Here is a 21,301-nt window from a genome sequence, read left to right on the forward strand (position 1 = left end):
ATGTTTTATATAACGGCTCATTAGTTTGATTTATAACTTTTACAGATATAGAAAAATGGTATGTGGGTCTCCCTTGCGTTCTCGCCCTGGGCCCTGTGCGTGTCAGGACAGCCTTTTATATGGCAAGTGTTGGGCCATGAATTCAGAAGAGGAGGTGGTCACGGTGGGCTGGTGTGAGCCGTTAAGAAAGGCTTCATGAAAGAATTCACTGCAGGAATTCCCGTCGTGGCGCAGTGGTTAACGAATCCGACTAGGAACGGTGAGGTCGAGGGTTCGATCCCTGCCCTTGCTCAGCGGGTTAACGATCCGCGTTGCTGTGAGCTGTGGTGTAGGTTGCAGAAGCAGCTCGGATCCCGCGTTGCTGTGGCTCTGGCGTAGGCCGGGGGCTGCAGCTCTCCGATTCGACCCCTAGCCTGGGAACCTCCATGTGCCTCTGGAGCAGCCCAAAGAAATAGCAAAAAAGAAAAAAAAAAAAAAGAATTCACTGCAAATCATCGTACTTTAGGCTAGGAGACCGCTGAGGTCATGCTCGCAGGAAAGTCAGGTTATCTTTTATTTAGGCTCCTGGAGAGACATAGGGAAACCATGAACCTAGCCCAGGCTCTTACTTTACAACAAAAAACCCAGGGAGGTCGGGCAAATAGGAAGAGAGCGGGGCCTGAGCCAGTTTCCTGGCTGGCAGTTTGGTGCCTCGCCACTTTCCCATTGGCTTCAGCTGCCCAGTGGGGTTGGGGGTCAGGGGGAGCAACACTTGGGATAACGCAGGAGTGCAGGGAGTTCAAAGTGGGACAAGAAAGGAGACCCAGGCTCCGGAAAGGGGGCGGAAGAGGGCCTCCCCTCTGTGTCTGGAAACATAGCCTATAACAGCTGCCTTTGCAATCTCATGCTTGATCTTTAAAGGTAATGCGAATTGTATCTTCTGTTCTCTAAGGAGGATTTGGAATTAAGCTGGGGCTGGAACTCAGATGCTGCTCCTTCACTGGTGACTTTGGGCAAGTTATTGAAACCCGGAACCTCCGTTTCCACATCTGTGAAATGGGAGTAATAATGCCACAGTCTGTGTGTGGAGTAAACTTGACATCACGTCTATCGAGTGTGCCTGGTGCTTGATCACTGCTGGCTGCTGACTCTTCCTGGCGTCTGTGGGAACAGCAGTTCCCTAAAGAAGTGGCGGCTCGTGGTATTGTCACATGGTTCTGCGTTGTACATCAGGATGGTATTATTTGGTGTTTAGAATGTATGTCGCAATTTATTTACTGTCTTTGGAAGATGATATGCCAGCAACAGCTGAGTTTTGAAGAATTGATGATGTGTTAACTTAGAATGAACACAGAGTCATGCTGAGTCCTGGTAAATTCACAGTGCAGCAGCTCACAATCAGTTGAGATTCTTGGATGAAGGGCAAGCTTTCCTTTCCAGAGTTCCAGTCTATTTTTGTCAGCAAGGAGAGGTGATAGGGCTTATTTTGTAATAATGCTTGTAATCCTATGATCGTCTGCATGTTCTAAATCTAAGGAGTCGGCTGAGATGCGGTAGTAGGCTTTTCTGGATATTTAGGGGAAATATCTCCCTGAGCTGCCAGGGTAGCCATGAGGTTGTTTATATGCTGTGCAGACAGGATCAGGAAGAAGTCTTGGACAGTGTTTTTTTAAAACCAGTGAACGTCTTAAGTATGAGATGTATGAGTCTTCAAATGAAACTGGTAAAAATATAGGAATTGGTGGTAAGTATGTTCTCCTTGTAGGGACCAGGAGGTTTAGAAGAAATGAAACGTTAAAGTGAGTCAAGCCATCCATCCCTGGTCGCTGCAAGCAGCAGAACTGCTTTCCCCACCTCTCTCTCGCCCTTCGGAGTTTTTCTGACCCCTGTCCAGCCCACCCCTCAGACTCCTCACCGGTCTCTTCTGTGTGTCCATCAGCCTGGCTCTTTTGTGTGTGTCTAGAGTCCACATATAAGTGAGATCATATGATCATTATCTTTTTCTATCTGACTTATTTTACTTAGTATAATGTCCTCAAGGTTTATCCATGTTGGCACAAATAGAAGGATTTCATTCCTTTTTTATGGCTGAAGTGTGTGTGCGTGTACATAACATCTTCTTTACTCATCAGTGGACATCTGGGTTGTTTCCATGTCTTGGCTATTGTGAATAATACTGCAATGAACATAGGGGTGCATGTGTCTTTTAAAACTAGTGTTTCCATTTTCTTAGGATAAATATCCAAGAGTGGAATCGTTGGATCATATGGTGGCTCTATTTTTAATTCTCTGAGGAAGTCTCCGTCGTGTTTTCCACAGTGGCTGCACCAGTTTACATTCCCACCAATAGTATGCAAGTGTTCCCTTTTCTTCAAATCTTTGCCAACACTTGCTATTTTTCTTTCTTTTTTTTTTTAGGGCTGCACCCACAGCATATGGAGGTTCCCAGGCTAGGTGTTGAATCGGGAGTAGCTACTGGCCTACACCGCAGCCACAGCAATGACAGATCCAAGCCGTATCTTCGACCTACACCACAGCTCAGGGCAATGCCAGATCGTTAACCCACCGAACGATGTCAGGATTCAAACCTGTGTCCTCCTGGATACTGTCAGACTGGTTTCCACTGGGCCACGACGGGCACTCCTATTTCTTGTTTTTTGATAATGGTCATTCTAGCTGGTGCGAGGTGATATCCCATTGTTGTTTTGATTCTTATTTCCTTGATGATTACTGATGTTGGGCATCTTTTCATGTACCTGTTGGCCATATGTTTGTCTTCTTTGGAAAAATGTCTATTTAGATCCTCTGCCCATTTTTTCAAATTACTCAATGAATTTATTACATTTATATTGTACAATGATCATCACAATCCAATTTTATAGGAATTCCATCCCACAACCCCAGCACATCCCTCCCACCCCCCAAACTGCCTCCTTTAGAAACCATACGTTTTTCAAAGTCTGTGAGTCAGTATCTCTTCTGCAAAGAAGTTCATTGTGTCCTTTTTACAGATTCCACATGTCAGTGATAGCATTTGATGTTGGGGTCTCATTGTCTGAGTGACTTCACTTAACATGATAATTTCTGGGTCTATCCATGTTGCCAAAGATGCCGGTATTTTGTTCGTTTTAATGGCTGAGTAATATTCCATTGTGTATGTGTACCACATCTTCTTGATCCACTCCTCTCTCGATGGACATTCAGGTTGTTTCCATGTCTTGGCTATTGCAAATCCTCTGATTTTAAAATCAGATTGTCTCAGGAGTTCCCGTCGTGGCGCAGTGGTTAACGAATCCGACTAGGAACCATGAGGTTGCGGGTTCGGTCCCTGCCCTCGCTCAGTGGGTTAAGGATCCGGCGTTGCCGTGAGCTGTGGTGTAGGTCGCAGACGCGGCTCGGATCCCGCGTTGCTGTGGCTCTGGTGTAGGCCGGCGGCTACAGCTCCGATTTGACCCCTCGCCTGGGAACCTCCATATGCCGCAGGAGCGGCCCAAGAAATAGCAACAACAACAACAACAAAAAAGACAAAAGACAAAATAAAATAAAATCAGATTGTTTCATTATTTTGCTATTGAATCGTGTGAGTTCCTTACATAGTTTGGGTATATTTTGGATATTAACCCCTTACAGATACATGATTTACAAATCTTTCTCCCACTAGGTAGGCTGCCTTTTCCGCTGATTCTTTTCTGTGCAGAAGCTTCCTGATTGGTCTCCTCCTCATATCATTGTCGTCGTCACCACCCCTGTCACTCTTGTTTTCTTTCCTTTCCATGTCAAATCCGAACGATCATTATCAAGCTTAATGTCAAGGAACTCACCACCTATGTTTTCCTCTAGGAGTTTTATGGTGTCAGATATTAAATTCAAATCTTTAATCAATTTTGAGTTCGTTTCCGTGTATGGTATAAGATAGTGGTCCAGTTTCATTCTCTTTGCATGTGACTGTCCAGTTTTCCCAACACCATTTACTGAAAACACTGAATTATCCCTATGGTGTATTCTTGCCTCCTTTGTCATAAACTAATTGACCATGTGTGCGTGGATTTATTTCTGGGCTCTCTACTCTGTTCCATTGATTTATGTGTTTGTTTTTATGCCAATAGCATATGTCCTGATGACTATAGCTTTGAAGTATAGTTTGAATTTCAGGGATCTTGATGTCTCCAGCTCTGTTCTTCTTTCTGAAGATGGCTTTGGCCATTTGAGGTCTTTTGTGGTTCCATATAAATTTGAGGATTTTTTATTCTAGTTCTGTGAAAAATGCCTTGGAATTTCGACAGGGATTGCATTGACTTTGTAGATTGCTTGGGGGTGATATGAGCATTTTAACCATATTTGTTCTTCCAATGCAGGAGCATGGACATCTTTTCACTTACTTGTGTCTTCTTCAATTTCTTCCATCAATGTCCTGTAGTTTTCAGAGAATAGATTTTCCACATCCTTGGTTAAATTCATTCCTAGGTATTTTATTCTTTTTGATACAGTTTAAATGGGATTATTTTCTAAATTTCTCTTACTGATTGTTCATTATTAGCATACAGAAACACAACAGATTTTCATATACTGATTTTGTATCCTGTAACTTGACTGAATTCACTTGCTCAAGGCCCATCTTGCTCTCCTTGGCCCAACACTTGGCAATGACTACTTCTAAAAAATCTTACTAGTTGCTGTAATTGAATGATAGCACAAGGTATTGTAATCTGAACACAAGAAGGTAACACCGGGGAGTTCCTATTGTGGCACAGTGGGAACAAATCTGACTAGGAGCCATGAGGTTGCGGGTTCAATCCCTGCCCTCACTCAGTGGGTTAAGGATCTGGTGTTGTCCTGAGCTGTGGTGTAGGTCACAGATGCAGCTTGGATCCTGCGTTGCTGTGGCTATAGTGTAGGCTGGCAGCTATAGCTGTGATTCGACTCCTAGCCTGGGGTCCAGAGGTATTGCTGCCAACCTACACCACAGCCACAGCAACTTGGGATCTGAGCCGCTTCTGCGACCTACGCCACAGCTCACAGCAACACTGGATCCTTAACTCACTGAGTGGGGCCAGGGATTGAACCCACATCTTCATGGATCCCAGTTGGGTTTGTTAACCGCTGAGCAACAAAGGGAACTCAGAGCTTTTTTTTTTTTTTTTTTGTCTTTTGTCTTTGTTGTTGTTGTTGTTGTTGTTGTTGTTGCTATTTCTTGGGCTGCTCCCGCGGCATATGGAGGTTCCCAGGCCAGGGGTTGAATCGGAGCTGTAGCCACCGGCCCACGCCAGAGCCACAGCAACGCGGGATCCGAGCTGCGTCTGCGACCTACACCACAGCTCACGGCAACGCCGCATCGTTAACCCACTGAGCAAGGGCAGGGACCGAACCTGCAACCTCATGGTTCCTAGTCGGATTCGTTAACCACTGCGCCACGACGGGAACCCCTCAGAGCTTTTTAGTTATATTTTCCAGCTTGAAAAATTCAGTTGGTTCTTTTCTTCTCTATTTGTTTTCTGTGACTTTTTCATTTGTTTCAAGACTGTTCATAATTGCTCGCTGGAGCATTTTTATGATGGTTGCTTAAAATCTTGCACAGATTCTCCTATTTTTTAAAAAATAAATTTTATTGAAGTATAGTTGACTTATAAAGTTGTCTTGCACAGATCCTTTTCTCATTCAGGTGAGATAAGATGTTCCTGATTCTTGGTGCGATGAGTAATATTTGATTATAGTCTGGGCTGTTTTAGGAACTATGAGAATCTAGTTCCTCTTTGTATCTTCCAACTTGGCAGCTGGTTCCCCTATTTGGTGAAAGTTTGGGCATCACTCACAGTCTCTGTGGACACCTTAACCCTGGACTGGTAGGGAGGGGGAGGTGTGTCAGCTTATGACTAGAGGACGAGGATGGAGGTGAGAGCTCTGCGCACACTGTGCTGGGCCTAGGACCCATAGAGAGAGGAAAGGGCATGATTTATTTCTGGTATTTGGCTTAGGGCAGGTATTGCCAAAAGTGTTCTGTCCTGCCCAGCTTCCCCTTTCCTGGTGCTTTGGCTACAGAGGGTGGTCTCTTCCTGGGTCTTTTATTTGTTTGCTCTTTTCATTAGGGTTTCCAAACCTATGCCCTTGCAGCCACGTGGGATTATTTTAATTGTGAGGGAAAGACAGTGACCTCTGTGGGGTACAGCATGAACCACTAGCTTAGGTAGTTCACAATTTCATTACTAGATGGTGTGACATTCCTTTCCATTATGTAATTTCTTGGTGAAGCTAAGTTTTCCAGCTGTGGCAGAAAGAAAAGCAAGTAATGCACAAAAATGCGTGCGCGTTGTCCAATCTGATTCCCAAAGTTTGAAAAGTTGTGCAGTGACCAACAGGCACAAACGTCCCACTAGTAAGTAAGTCTGGTTATTTAAGAATGAAATAGGAGCTCCTGTTGTGGCTCAACAGGTTAAGAACCTGACTAGTATCCATGAGGATGTGGGTTCGATCCCTGGCCTCACTTGTTAGGTTAAGGATCTGGTGTTGGTGTTGCTGTGGCTGTGGCTGGCAGATGCAGCTCTGATTCGCCCCAGCCTGGGAACTTTCATATGCTGTAGCTGTGGCCTTAAAAAGAAAATTGGCATTGATTTCTCACTCTAAATAAATATTCCCTTTCATATCTAATTTTGTATTCAAATTTTTGTAATTTTTTTCAATTGACAAATAGAACATTTGATGTCTCAGTACAATTTCTTCACAATGCAAATGCTAGTCACTTAATCTCTCCCTATTATTTATGGTAAAAACTTTGCTGTTTCAGCCAAAACAGCTTTAACTACATAACAGCTCTATATAACATACAACAGACCTATATAACATGTAACTATATAGCAGCTCTACATAGCATATAAATATGTAATAGCCCCATAGCTGTAACAGCTCTAATTTGCATTGCCAGAAGTGACAGGCAATCTTCTGAAGCAATATATTTTATTCTAAATGCTGCATATGTGTCATCTATTTGAAACCTTTTTAAGGAACAAGTAGGAATTCAAAGTTAATTTCAATCAGGAAAACACAGGCTGTAGGAAACTACAGAGAAAAACAACCTGTTCTGTTTTTTTCCATTTGGAAAAGCTGTAAGAAGAATAGTGGAATGGGAACTATTAGAAAATGAAATGCATAAAAGATAGCTGGAAATAATCTGACTGAAATATTTGATATTAAGCAAGTATTGTTACTTCTTAGATATGAAATGGTTGTTAAAAATAGCTTGGAGACATATGTATTATATTTATAGATAAAATTATGTATCTATAGGAGTCTCGTTGTGGTTCAGTGGTTAACGAATCCGACTAGGAACCACGGGGTTTCGAGTTCGATCCCTGGCCTCGCTCAGTGGGTTAAGGATCCGGCATTGCCGTGAACTGTGGTGTAGGTTGCAGATGTGGCTCGGATCCCGCCATTGCTGTGGCTGTGGTGTAGGCCGGCAGCTACAGCTCCAATTAGACCTCCAGCCTGGGAACCTCCATATGCCGTGGGTATGGCCCTAAAAAGACATGCACACAAAAAAATTATGTATCTGTGATTTCTTCAAAATACTAATGGAGGAGTTCCCGTCATGGCACAGTGGAAACAAATCTGACTAGGAACCATGAGGTTGCAGGTTCGATCCCCGGCCTTGCTCAGTGGGTTAAGGATCTGGCATTGCTGTGAGCTTTGGTGTAGGTCGCAGACGAGGCTAGGATCTGGCCTTGCTGTGGCTGTGGTGTAGGCCGGCAGCTACAGCTCTGCTTACACCCCTAGCCTGGGACCCTCCATATGCCATGGGTGTGGCCCTAAAAGGATAAAAAAGACCAAAAAAAAAAAATACTAATGGTAATGGAGAAGTGGAGAAGGTGGGCGTGACTATAGGTGAAAATGTGACGGCTGATTGAGGGGCACATTAAGTCCATCAAACTATTGTCCTTTCTGTGTGTATGTTCAAAATTCTCTATAATGATGTCCATTAAAATATTCAATCTGATTGTCCGACTCAATGGATATAACTCATACAAGATGCTAAGACCATCAGAGTTCCCTTGTGGCACAGCAGGTTAAGGGTGTTGTGACTGCTGTGGCACAGGTTCCATCCCTGGCTGGGGAAATTCTGCCTGCTGAGGGCAGGGCCAAAAAAAAAAAAAAGGGGGAAATAATTTCATGGCTTCTATTACTTAAATTAAAAGTTGTGTGTAAATTGTATCAAATTAGATACTTTCCTTGTTAAAAAAAAATTGGAATGTTTTATAATTTTGTATTTTATTAAGCACGCCACCACACATAGAAATCAAAGTCGGAGGCATTGTTATCCCTAGCATGAATGTAATGATGATGCAAAAAGTATATAACAAAATGATTAACCTTATGGGATTTTTATGAGCCTCCCCCCCAAATTTTTTTTCCCCAAATGAGGTGAATGCTCTATTTGCAAACTAGAAATAAGCCAGTAATAAAATGCATTCTAAAAAATGCACTTGGTACTGAAAATTTTGCCCCCCAACCCCCCAAGCACACACATCTGTGTTCTCCTCTCACAACCCCTGGGTCAACCCAGCTTTTCTGGGCCTCCTGCAAGAGTCTAGGGATGGGGGTGGGATCACCAGCCCTGAGGGCACAGGCCGGGGTGCATTGCTGGTAGTGTCCAGGCCACACTCCGGCTCTCTATCACCTCTGTCAACAGGTGGACCGGCTCCATCCTTTGCCAGGGGTCTCGAAGCCCAGGGTGGCAATGTGCACGTGCAGGTTAAGAGGAAGGCAGGCAGTTCAGAAGCTTTGCAAGGTGGCGCCCTTCACCTGGCGGCACCACGGGGAGGCCCCCTGTCCTCCCAGAGGCTGTTCCCACGCAGCAGCAGGTGCTATGGGCTGAGGTCCCTATTTGATGCTCTGGCCACGGCAGGTGGCGAGTGGGCAGGGGTCCCAGAGAGCCTGTGGGTTCCACTTGCGCTTGGGGGTGAGGACAAAGACGTCAGAGGAGTCTGGGCTCTCAGACCAGTATTTTGTGGCATTTGATACTGGTGAACCCTCGCTGCTACTTGAGACTGTCTCCCTTTCGTTTCTATATCCTCTTACCTTTCTGGTTATTCTCCCTCAATCTCATTGCTGGGCTGCAGTCCCCCTGACTCACCCTTCAGTCCTTGGGGGTGGGGTGGGAAGGGGGCCTCAGCATCTGTGGGCTTCTCTGGGAATTACAAGGATGCAGCACAAACTGAAAGGAGATCTCAGGTGGGGTTGGACCAAACCCCAAATCATCGAGTTTCCCCTCCCTCCCTTCAAGAACTACTGCAGAAATGAAAGGTGTCAGCTTAGAAAACACTTCGTGAGGAAACCATCTGACTTTACACGATTTTATTTTTTCAAAGACTGTGATGGCAACCAGCTCTCCCCTCCGAGACGTGTCTGGATGTGACAGTATCACTGTTGATGAACTAGGCTGAAGGACTCTAACAATGACCCCAGCAGCTTTTTGGATGAACTCCATATGCTGCAAGAACTTGAAATCTTGGCCACCAGTGGAACTCTGAAGTTTCTCTTCCTCAAAGTTTTGGGGGGAACAGTCCAGCGAACGGTTTGGGGCGTAATCCCCAGGGAGTCTGCTGGTACACAGGCATAAAAAAACGGCTGGTTTTGCTTTGTTTCGGAATAGAAGTCGATGTCCTCTTGAGGAGGTTTCGATGCTGATTTACGTTTGCTTGGGACACAAGCTGATCTTTCTGACTCGTAATCCCGCCCCTTCTTCTTCCTTGTGCGTTTCTCTGTGCTCTGTGTATAACTGTGGTCATTTTCCCAAGGACTCTTGTCCTTTCTAAATAAATCCAGTTTGGCCTGCCTTCCTTCTTTGCTTTCCAAATGCCTGTGAGGTCTGCCTTGGCTTTTTGCAAGATGCAGTTTAATATTGGCCTCTGTTAAGGGAACTACAGAATAACTTTTTCTGCTCCTAGTACTGGGTGAAAGGTTCTCTTCACTGAATGGAATGGCCGATGATCCAGATGGATTGTCTATAGTATTTAAGGAGCTGTCACACCTCGAGTCAGGAGGGCGATGGCGCATTTTGGAGGATGACCTGTGTTTCCTGCTTTTGTGGGATTCGTAAGAAGGTAGTGTCACAACCGAGGACAGTTTTTGACGGCCTTTAACATGATGGGAACCTGAATCGTCCCTGTAAAATGGTTGTAAGTCAGTGTTGACCTTTTTCTTCTTGTAGAGGAATTCCAAAGGCAGGCCTTCCTGTAATTCAAATAGAATATTCTGTGACTCCTGACTTAAATAAGAGTTGGCATCTAAAAACAGACATTCTTCACTCTCATGTGCACGGAGAGCTGAGCATCCCTCCAAATTATCTGAACTCACGTTATTTGTCTGACTGTCAGTAAAATCTTCAAGACTCTGAACTGACCGGGCAGCAACGAAATCATGATCCTTTTCTTTAGTCTTTAAATCAACAGATTCACATGTGTGTGTGTCTTGAAACCACACATGGCATTGTTTCTCTTTTTCTGGAGCCACGTGAGAGGTTAACTTTGGAAGAGCTGTAGTGTCTCTTTTCTGCGCCGTGCTGTGTTGATCAGGGTCAGAAGTGCCCTCCCGGGTGGGCCCCAAGCATATTCTGATTAAGGATGAGTTTTCACGGAGCCTTTGCTTTTTGAACGAGCTGTGTTGTTCTAACGGTTCTGCATCAATGGAAAGACCAGCCCTTTCTCCACCATCATCCACTTTTTTACATAGGGCCACTGTCTGTAATTTAAGAATATGTTGGGGGAGTGCCTCTGGCTTAGGGAACATACTTTGGGCTGGAAGGCCCAGGAGAAAACGAAGGTATTTGTATCGCAAATTAAGATCTAGTTGATGAAGAGATTTTTCCTCAAAAAGTAACACAGTTCTATTTTTTTGTCTTGGTATTTTGACATCTGAATGAATACACTTAGATAAAGGTTTCTGTCCATCCTGAGCATTGGCCATTGTGTAAGATTCTCTCATAATTTGGGGAAAGGCTTTCATCTGAATCTCCAATGTTTTCATAGAAAAGTGAATGAGAAGTTTGTTTTTTTCTTCTACTGAGTAGTTTTGGAGAATATGAGGTAATGACATCTCTCTAGCAGAGGTCAATGGAGATGTTTTCCTTTCTAGCTCATTTATAGTCTTTGACTTTGTAATGATATCCTCACTGCCACTTGAAACGTTAACAGTCAGCGACTTCATATGGCTGGCAGGAGGTGAGTCTTTTGTGTATTTGTGTTTGAGGTTAAAGTCTATGGTATCAATTCCTTCCAGAGACAAAAAGCACATGTTTTTATGTTTTGGATTGAGCCTCCAACTGTTATATTTTGAAATAGCCTGATGTGGATAACAGTTGAACTCTTGGAAGGATCGTTTTACCATCTCTGGTATCAGATTCTGATTTATTTCAGGTGCTTTTGATGCTAAATGACTGGTGAGCTTGTTTTTTCCTTTGCAAGTCAAGTTTTCTAAAATAGGTTTGGGCTGCAATTGGAGATGTACTGTCGTGGATGTTGCAGCTGGACCCCCTGCAAAAGCTGGCGACTTCCCATCACCGGGTTTGTTGTCCTCTCCTTCTTCCAGGGGATCAGCAAAAGTTTTGCCCCGGAGCATATTTTTCACCTGTGACTCAAAGACATTTTGAACGGCTTCATAGAGAGGACGTAAACTTTCTGCACTTGGACTATCTATCACTATTTTTATTTCATTACTTTGAAGTTGGGCTGGTACAGACACTGTTCCTGGAGAAGTCTGTTGCTGCTGGACCTCTCGTGTGGTTGTGTCCTGGCGGGGTTCACCGTCATCCCTATGCTCGGGAGACAAGTCACACTTCACGGTATCAGACAGCTGAGTCTCACGTTGTGGTGCTTCTACCCCTGGAGGAGAAATATTCATACTTAGGGTATTTTCCGTGTGAGTGTCCACATTTTTCTTTGAGTCTTCTGACATGGATGCACACTCCGTAGGTGTCTGAATGGGTTTGGGTGCCTTTTCTTGCTCAGTCATAAGCAAGTCAGGTTCTTTTACAGCTCTTGAGATAGCATGCTCTGAAGCAACCCTTCCTTTTGTTTGTGGAGTTAAATTTCTATTGCTTTCGCTGCTGAGGTTTGCTTCTGATTTGACACTCAGAAGTTTGTGTGTTTGCTGTCCATCTGTAACAAAGGGCTGAGAATCCCGTGGAACTGTGCTTATAAAATTCTGGTCCCCTTTTCTTACAGTGCTTGAGTTGTCCCTCTCAACAGTTTCCCTAGTATTTGGTGACTTCTCCTGGAATTTTGAAAGACAGGTTCTCTTTGCTTGTTCTTGGATTGTCTCAGATTTTACTGTTCCTTTAGGCTGAGATGGACTCATGGAAATAGAAAGCCTTCTGATAAATATTTCTGAGGCTCCTTCGCTCCATGAAGCTGTCTTTGGTTTGTTAAAGTTATACTCTAATTTCTTTCTATTGCTTGGAGTACTATGTCCTGTGTTGCCTAGAATATGTAGAATTGGATGCTTTGGGATATTCATATTTACATGTTTAGAGCTCAATTCTCTTTTCAAATCTGCTACTGTTAATCTGCCTTTCTGGTCTCCAAACTTGGAAGGTAGAGGAATATAGGCATAAAATGAACCCAGAATATGTTTTTGAAACATTTTTTGTAGCTGAATATTTTGTTTGGCACCAGACACTTCTCGTTCCTTTTTATGTTTTTGCTTGATTGGGCAGCTGTTTCGCACATGAGTGAATACCTGGGTCTTAACTGCAGGTTCCTCTGCCTTTGGAGACACAGAGCGCAGATTTATTGTATTGCTTGTGTCCATTTTTATTTTGTCCTTCTCCAGATTAACAATGGTTTGTTTGCACATTTCTATTTTGTCCTCTTCCAGATGGATAGCTATGTTTGTATTTATTTTTAATATTCCTTCTTTCATTTCTAATTTATTTTGTTTGAAATGGATAGGAGGGCTTGTGTCCATTTTGGTTTTTTCCTCCAGATCTCCAGACTGAAGTGGAAAAGTAAAGCAGGAGGAAAAAGACTTCTGGAGCAGGTCTAAATTGCGTGCCTCTTGTTCTGGAACAATCGGTGCCTGCTCTTTTTTCCCGTTTAGGGCATTAAACTCTGTAACACCCATGTCTGCGCCTCGTAGTGTCTGTAGTCCAGGGTACACTGTAGTTTGCTTGTGCATATCTATTTCCAGCGGCGTCCTCTGCTTTCTGTTTGGAAGTGGAATCTTCAGAGAAAGGCTAGAATCCAGCCTGGTCTTCTGTCCACTCCCAGACCGCAGCACCACTTGCTTTTTCAGGAAAATTTCTTGTTCTGTATTTGGGGAGGCATTTGAACGTGTGGTATTCATTTCCTCAAGGGATTCCTTTGTCTGTGGGTCTAACACGTTGGGCGGGGACATTGTGCTTATTTTTTCATTATTCTGTCTGTCTCCCTCGGGTCTGTCAAATTTACATGCACCTTCAGACCCCGGAGATGCTCTGGATAAAGTGTCACCCTGGTGGGCACCTTGCTCTGCAGCAGGACATCCTTCTGCACTGACTGGGGGGTCCAGGGGGGCATGTATGTCCTTGGGTGTTTTCCTTGGTAGTGAAACTAACACCGGAGGGCTTCTTTTCTGGGTTAACTTAGTCATTATTTCCGTTTCTTTCTTCAGATTTTCGATTTTAGTTAGATCCATGATGGGGAAGGAAAGAAAGGTAGTGAGAGCTTCTGCTTTGTATTTTTCTTGTGGATCCTCTGGCCCTGTCAGGAAACATGCCAGCCTCTTCTCACTTCGGATGGCACCAAAGCCTGTGAAATAAAAGTCCTCCTGCTGTGAATTGAAAAGAAACCGACTCAAGTCTCCTTCGGATCTGACTCGTGGAGGGTCTTTCCTGCGCTGTACACTGACCATGAAGTTGGAGGTCCACTGTCGGACCTCTTCTGGCACCGAGGGTTTTGTATGAACAGTTTCACCCTTGCCAGCAGCCGTCTCTCTCGTGGCCGTTTTCCGGGTATCTGCTGATGCCTGGAGATTCCGCTGTGCACAAGAGGATCTCCTGATTCCTGATGCGTCCTTGTCTGTTTTGCTGCCTGAATCTAGATAAAGGGGAGGTGAAGGGATGGAAAGGAAAGTCCTTGTCAGAACCACACCTGGCCCAGCTGGACCTTTGTGCCTTTTTTCCTCCGGCTCTTTAATAACATTCAACACAAACTCCCTTGTCCTCAGGACGTTGGAAATCAGTGAGGCTGGTGCCTCTCTGCGGTACGTCTTGAGCCGCAGATCTACTTTGGTCACAGCATCCTTTTTTTCTTTCTCTGACACGTGCTGTTTCCTTTCTATTACATTCCCACCAATTCCCTTCGTACCTGCTCTCTCCTTTCTTTCTGATAATGCTGAAAGCATTCGTGGGAGGAGAGAGGGCCTTTTAATTCCAAGCCTTCCTTCGTCTACCTGTGTACCTTTATCCAATTTCGGCTTAGCTGGAGGTTGGGAAACATAAATTTTTCTTACCGCCAAGCAGGGTGGTTTCCCTGGGCCTTCAGGTGCCTTGGGCCCTCCCCCCGCAACGTGCAGATACAATTCTGTTCTGTGGAGCGTATGCGAAGGGGCAGGTTTCCTGGGCCCCAACGTCCTGTCTTTGGTTTGTGTTGCACGTCGCGGGTCTGCTGCGCTCGCTCTGTCCCTCTCTGCTTTCCCAGGCGTAGGTTGCTTCTCGGTTTGAACGTGTCTCACGACATCACTACTAACTGACTCTGTATGTCCGACTGCTGTTGCTAGTCTCGGCAAAACAGGCCTTTCATGCATGGCTGGCATGTCGTCACCGACCTGTACTTCTTTATCTGACTTGAAGGTGAAGGGAGACAGTGATGAAGACGTGGTCTGGGTTTGAACATCTCTTGTGATGTTGCCCCAAACTGACTCTGTATATGCAATTTCTGCTGCATTTGATCTTCTTGGCAGAACAGACCTTTCATGCACGGCTGGCATGTCATCACCGACCTGTACTTCTTTCTCCAATCGGAGGGGGAGGGGAGACAGTGATGAAGACGTGGTCTGGGTTTGAACCGCTCTCGTGATATTGCCTCTGACTGACTCTGTATGTGCTATTATCTCCCCTGCATTTGATCTTCTCGGCAGAACAGACCTTTCATGCACGGCTGGCATGTCATCACCGACCTGTACTTCTTTCTCCAGTCGGAGGGGGAGGGGAGACAGTGATGAAGACGTGCTCTGGGTTTGAACCGCTCTCTTGATATTGCCACTGACTGACTCTGTATGTGCAATTTCTGCTGCATTTGATCTTCTCGGCAGAACAGACCTTTTGTGTACACCTAGCATGCCACCACCGACCTGCACTTCTTTCTCCAGTCGGAGGGGGAGGGGAGACAGTGATGAAGACGTGGTCTGGGTTTGAACCGCTCTCGTGATATTGCCACTAACTGACTCTGTATGTGCAATTTCTGCTGCATTTGATCTTCTCGGCAGAACAGACCTTTCATGCATGGCTAGCATGTCACCACTGACCTGTACTTCTTTATCCAGTCGGAGGGGGAGGGGAGACAGTGATGAAGACGTGGTCAGGGTTTGAACCGCTCTTGTGATATTGCCTCTGACTGACTCTGTATGTGCTGTTATCTCCCCTGCATTTGATCTTCTCGGCTGAACAGACCTTTTGTGTACGGCTGGCACGTCGCCACTGACCTGTACTTCCTTATCTGATTGGAAGGGGAGGGGAGACGGTGATGAAGGAGCCCATCTGGTCAGAACCCTACCTGGTTCATCTTTACTTTCCTGCTTCTCATTTTCTGCACGTTTGGAGGACTTGAAGTTTCTTCTCTCCGTTCCACCCTCTTCCTCGCTCGGGGGCAAACGTGGTTCTTTCTGCGGACTGCTGACAGTGTGACTGGCAGTTGGGTCTGCGTTCACCTCTTCCTCAGAACCCAGTGGTTTCTGGGCGTTTACTGGGGGGAACGTCTGCGTGCCCTCTTCCCGGACGCTGGGCTTTTCATTAGGGCGGGGAGGGAAAGCGGCGGACGTGCAGGTCTCAGCGAGCTCCCATTTACCTTCCTGAACTTTCCCCTCTGGCTCTTTAGTTTTCTGCTGCAGGTCCCTTAGATTCTGTGTAAGTAAAATAGGTGATTCCTTTGCTTTCAAATCCAGGTAATGGGGGTCCGGCCTACTGCGGGAGTCCACATTTCTCTCTCTGTCCGCCCCTCCTCTCTGCAGAATGTGTCCTTTCGATTGTTCTACCTCTGTGGCAAGTTCTCCGTCAGGGGTTTTAGCATCTTCTGTTTTCACTGCCGGCGATGACTGCTTGGACTGCTCTTGGGCAAGAGGCACTTTTGTCATTCTTATCATGTACCTCTCTCCCGGTGAATCAGGTTGACAGTATTGCAGAGTCAGTAAAGAAGTACAGATGTTTTTCAGTTTTGCAACTAGTTCCCCGTCCTCTCTCTGCACCTTTTTCTTTGGCTCTCTGATTTCCCCCCGCAATTCTTTGGTATCAAGTAGATAGGAAAGTGGAAATTCCTTTGTCTTCTGATGCACAGGTACTGGGGGCATCTTCTTTTCAGTAGCTGTTTTGAGTCTCTCTTCTTTTAGCATAAAACCATCACAGGACTTAGGATCTGCTTTTGTGCTTGGAGTGAACGGATCATGGATCTTCAGTGGTGGAAAACAGGATCGTGTTATTCCTCCAGTCTCTTCCTTTCCACGTCTGCTAGGGTCCCATTTTAGGTGGGATGAAGGAGGTAAGGAAGCACATGGTTCCCTCGGGGCCGCTTTCGGCTCACCTCTGCCCTTCTGAGCCCCCTTCCCTTGCTCTCTGACATCCAAAGGTAGCCTCTTTCTACTGTGTGGATGGCTAAGTGGGGATGTGTGGGCTTCCAAAGTTACTGTTCTGGGGTACAATCCATCGTTCCCGTCTTTTGTTTTTACACCGACCGTTGCCTCTTTATATGGCGCAAGTCTATTAGCATGTATTATTACATTACATGAGCTAATACCGTGACTGGAACCGGTACACCTGATGCTTCTTGCCCCTGAGGACTCAGGGAGCTGAAATGGTGAAGGAGAGGATCCAGCTGTTATGAGCAAGTCCTTGTCTCCTTTGGCTCCTGCATCCCGTTTTCGGTGAGATGGAGAAGGCGAGGAAGGAGGAGTTTTTGTTGGAGCCACATCAGGGCCTCCTGCTCTTCCCAGTCCCTGCCCTCCTCTGCCCTCGGTGCATGACTCTGCTTCCTTTCTCCTACTCAGAGCACCGTGCTCAGCGTCACTGAGCACACCGGGAGGTGTGGGTGTCTTTGCCTTGAAATCTCTGCCACTGGGGCACAGTGAGACGCTCAGGGCTGCTGTTTGCACTCCGTCCTTTTCTTTCCATGGTGGATACCGTTCTCCTTTCTTTCTGTGGCTATCTGTCCACTTTGGAGGTGCTGTTTGCACTGAAAGCAGTGGGTCTTGGGGCTCAGGAGGTGGCACAAGATTCCTTAGGATTCCTGGTTCACCCTCCTCTTCTTTTATTGTGTAAAATTTAAGATGAGTGGAAGAAGTGGCAAAAGGACAAATTTTGCTCAGAAGCACAACTGTGTCCTTGCTACCTTCCTGCCCCCTCTTCATCTGCTCTCTGATGCTCACTTGAAGTTTCTTTGCTTTGAGTATTTGGAAAAGGGGTGATTTCTTTGCCTTCAAAGCTAGGCACTTGGGATGCATTAGGTCTTCCATGAAAATATTTGCTTTATCCTCTTTTTTCTGCCTCCCGTATTTAGTTCCTCTTGAATCTCTTGAGATGTGATTCACAGGTGACACTGGATGGGTGAACTTCTCTGCGTGTGATGATTCTCTGAGCCAGGAGGGTGGAAGATGGAGTCTTATTATTTCCTGCCCCTCTTGCTTGCCTTCTGTATCTTTGTTTACTGGAAACTGACGCAAACAAGGTGCTGTCAGAACTTTTCTTTCCTGTACTTCTGCCAAGTTTTTTCTCCCGTTTGTCTGTACTTCTCTGACTTGGGGGTCCCGCGTCCCAGGGGCACTGGGTTCACGTGGATGCAATGATATCTTTGCCTTGGAAGGTGTCCCTTTGGGGTGTATGAGAGAGTTCGTATTGATGGCTTTTCCTCTACCCTCTCCTTTCTGGGGCACATGTTTTTCTGCTTCTTGCACAGCACTTGTGATATCACCCTCAGTGGACTCCTTGTTTGCTTTTTTCACTACAGCTGGTAATTTCTGGTGTAGCAGTTCCGGAAGAGAGCATCTTGTTGTGTCAGCTCTGTAGTCTGCTTTTTTAATGCTTTTATCCAATTTTACAGAAGTAGCAGGTATGGAAGTACAGGTCAAAACCACATTTGGCTCACCTTTCATTCTTTGTGTTTTTTCCTTGTTTTCTTTGATGTCCAACTGGATTTCCTGTGAATCTGGTGATTTCTTTCTCCTCAAAGGCATGACTTTTGCCATTTTTCCTCTCTTCTCTTCTTCCTGTGTTATATGTTCTTTGGCTTTTTCTACACCATCAACAGACTTTTCACGTGCTACTTTTCCCAGATCCGATGGCTCCTGGGGTTCTGGGTATAGGAAAGGGGGTCTTGTGCTTCTGAGCATGACTGCTTCTCCTTTTCTTCTTGGGTCCACTTCAGAGGAAGGTGGAGAAGAGGTGGAATCACGAGATTTTCTTTGAATCCCAACTCGTTCATCTTTATCTTCCTGTACCTTTTCCTCTTTTTCTTTAATGTTCAACTGTAATGCCTGTGTAACTGGAGACTGGTTCGCCCCCAAAGCTATTCTTTGGGGAGGGCTTCTCTCTTCCAAGGCCCTTGCCATTTCATCTTCATTCTTCCATAGCCTGTATTTTGCTCTTTTTATACTGTGTAAAATAGCATCTGTTGGCCCCTGGCATACTGTCATTATATCTGACACTTCCTGGAGGGTCAGCGGTGGAAGGCAGAAGCCCGTTATTCCCTGCACGCCTGCCTCTTCTCTCAGTCCGGGACCTCGTTGTTCCAGGTGAGGGGAAGAAGGGATGCAAACATGGGGCTTATTCCGAACGACATCTACGTCCCTTTTATCCTCCTGCATCATTTTCTCTTGTTCTTTATTTTTCCACTGTGGTTCTTTTCCATGGGGTGTATGTTTAAAAAGTTTTTTCTTCCTTTTCAAAGTGGCACTTTTGTGGCCCCTTAAAGCTTTCATATATACTATATTGTCCCCATCTTCCTCCTTTTTCTGTGGCAAATGTTCTGAGTCTATTATGTTGCTTAAACTTTCTCTATTAATTGACTCTGCAAATGATGCTCTCCTAAGATTTGATGACGCCTGGGCCTTTAGGGGTGGAAGGCAACTCCTTGGTATTCCTGACTCATCTTTTGCTAATTTTATTCTTGAACTCAGATTAGAATGCGCTAGAGATGGTACGTTTGTCAGTTTCATACCTGCCTTACCTTCGCCTTTCTGCACCTTGATCTCTTGCTTTTTAACGTTCAACAGAATTGGCAATTCCATTTCACTGGGTATAGGTGACAGCGATGATTGCTCTGCCTTTAAAATAATGCTGGGCTCCATTCTTCCTTTCATATTGATTCCTTTTAGTCTATCATTTTTCTGGGATATAGGTTGTTTTTTTCTTTTTACATTATTTGAGAACCTCTCATCAATTGTCTTTTTATTCAATTTGAGGTGAGGTAAGCAAGGGATGAACTCATATATATTTGTCACAACCAAATCGGGTTTGACCTTTCTATGTTCCACATATGCCATTTTCTCTTTTATGTTCCATTGATGTTCTGGTCTGTTGCCTGGGGTACTATAGTCAGCGGTATCAAATATATTTGAAAATACCGATTTCTCCAACATCAAAGTTCTCTGGGGGCATGTTATACCTTTCTTAACTCCTTGTTCTACCTTATTCTTCCGTCTTTTACTTCCAGGCCAAAAAGGCATATAGATAGGAAGAGAATGTAAAAATAACCCAGATAGATATACCTGTTTCTGTACTCTTTTTTGATATGCTTTCCATAATTGCATCTTCTTTCTAACTCTTAGCTTGGGAGAGATACCATTGGATATTGAGTCAATTACCTGCTCCCCACCCGATGACTTCTTTCCTTTCAGAACTGAGACATTCTGATTTTTTACAGTGCTGATTCTAAATGATTCTAAAGGAAGCCTTAGGTTTTGGTTTTTTCTTTGCCTTGGAGGAATCAAGGGTACAGTCCATTCCAGGCCATACTGACATCTTGTATTTAGCTGATCTTCAGAAATCAAGTCTTGCTTGAGCAATCCTCTTGTCTCGCTTGACACATTACCCATTTCTGATAATGCTTCCTTTGTCGGAGGTGTCAAATGTGATGGGGGCCAGGGATCATTTTGAGGGTAAGATGTATGCTCCAGAAGATACTCAGAGGGAATCCATAGGTGCTGCTGTTTGTGTTCTATACTAGGTAAGCTTTGTCTTTTTTCACTTTTTTGACGATAGCCAACAATAAGGTCCTTTCCTTTTAATGCTTCCTTAGTCTGTGGAGTTGAATATTCAAAATGCATCATCCTCAGGTCATCTAATTTTTCTTGCTGCACTGGGGTAGTAACTGGAAGTAGACAAGCTTGGGAGTGAAACGCAGACTTTAGAAGGGCCTCAAATGTACATTTCTCTTGCTGTTCTCCTTGTCTAGTAACAGGCGAACCAATTCCTTCTGCACTTGGAGTGTAAGCCACAGTGCTAACTCCTTTTTCCAATGCCTTCTTTTCATACGGCATGTTACTTTGAAACACAGTTCTTGAAGAGTGAGAAGTAAGATTTGGACAAATATGCTGTGTGCATTCTGGTTGCCCTCCTTCTTTTCCTGCAACAGGCAAGCCCAGTCCTTCTGTGTTTGGAGTGTGGTATGTTAGATCACATACTTCCTTTAGTGCTTTCTTTACCCTTGGCAATTTAATCTGAAGTGTAGCCATCAAAGAATCAGAAATAGGTGTTGGAAGAGCCTGGCACATACTTTCCTGTGGATGTACTCTTCTTCCTCCAATAGGCAGATTAACTCCTTCTGAGCATGGAGGTTGATCCACTGGATTATCTGCTTTGCTTGATGCTTCCTCTACCACTGGGCTCAAAACTGTCGAACTCATTCCTTTTGCTGAGCCTTCTTCCTGTAGCGTTTCAATATGGAGTTGATGCAATATGCAAGAGGAGATGGATTTGAGAATACTTTCTGCCTTCTGGTTAGAACTCCTTTGTTGTTTTGCCCTCACTTTTTGGAGAAGGTTTATTTTCTGTTCATTTGATTTCGATAGAATATCCATTAACTTTGATTTCTCTTTTCTCCATGGATTTGCATTTGAAACAAATGGGATGCTGACATTTTTTTTCCTTGTTGCA

At 44.8% G+C, this 21,301-nt stretch overlaps 3 protein-coding genes across 3 annotated transcripts; all 3 read right to left on the reverse strand.

Moving 5' to 3' along the window:
- Nucleotides 1-9,321: 9,321 nt before the first annotated feature.
- Nucleotides 9,322-14,931, reverse strand: CCDC168 (coiled-coil domain containing 168). Its single transcript, XM_047755824.1, has one exon. The coding sequence runs from the start codon at nt 14,929-14,931 to the stop codon at nt 9,388-9,390; it is 5,544 nt and encodes a 1,847-aa protein (XP_047611780.1). The 3' UTR covers nt 9,322-9,387.
- Nucleotides 14,932-14,935: 4 nt separating this feature from the next.
- LOC125113262 (leucine-rich repeat transmembrane protein CCDC168-like) lies at nt 14,936-18,710 on the reverse strand. Its single transcript, XM_047755825.1, has 3 exons — nt 15,717-18,710; nt 15,469-15,659; nt 14,936-15,070 (listed from the first exon to the last, which is right to left on the reverse strand). The coding sequence occupies exons 1-3, from the start codon at nt 18,535-18,537 to the stop codon at nt 14,936-14,938; spliced, it is 3,147 nt and encodes a 1,048-aa protein (XP_047611781.1). The 5' UTR covers nt 18,538-18,710.
- A 204-nt stretch (nt 18,711-18,914) lies between these two features.
- LOC125113263 (leucine-rich repeat transmembrane protein CCDC168-like) lies at nt 18,915-21,299 on the reverse strand. The gene is made up of 2 exons (XM_047755826.1): nt 20,011-21,299; nt 18,915-18,986 (listed from the first exon to the last, which is right to left on the reverse strand). The coding sequence occupies exons 1-2, from the start codon at nt 21,223-21,225 to the stop codon at nt 18,915-18,917; spliced, it is 1,287 nt and encodes a 428-aa protein (XP_047611782.1). The 5' UTR covers nt 21,226-21,299.
- Nucleotides 21,300-21,301: the final 2 nt, after the last annotated feature.

This window comes from Phacochoerus africanus, chromosome 13, assembly GCF_016906955.1.
Source record: "Phacochoerus africanus isolate WHEZ1 chromosome 13, ROS_Pafr_v1, whole genome shotgun sequence".
Lineage (NCBI taxonomy): Eukaryota > Metazoa > Chordata > Mammalia > Artiodactyla > Suidae > Phacochoerus > Phacochoerus africanus.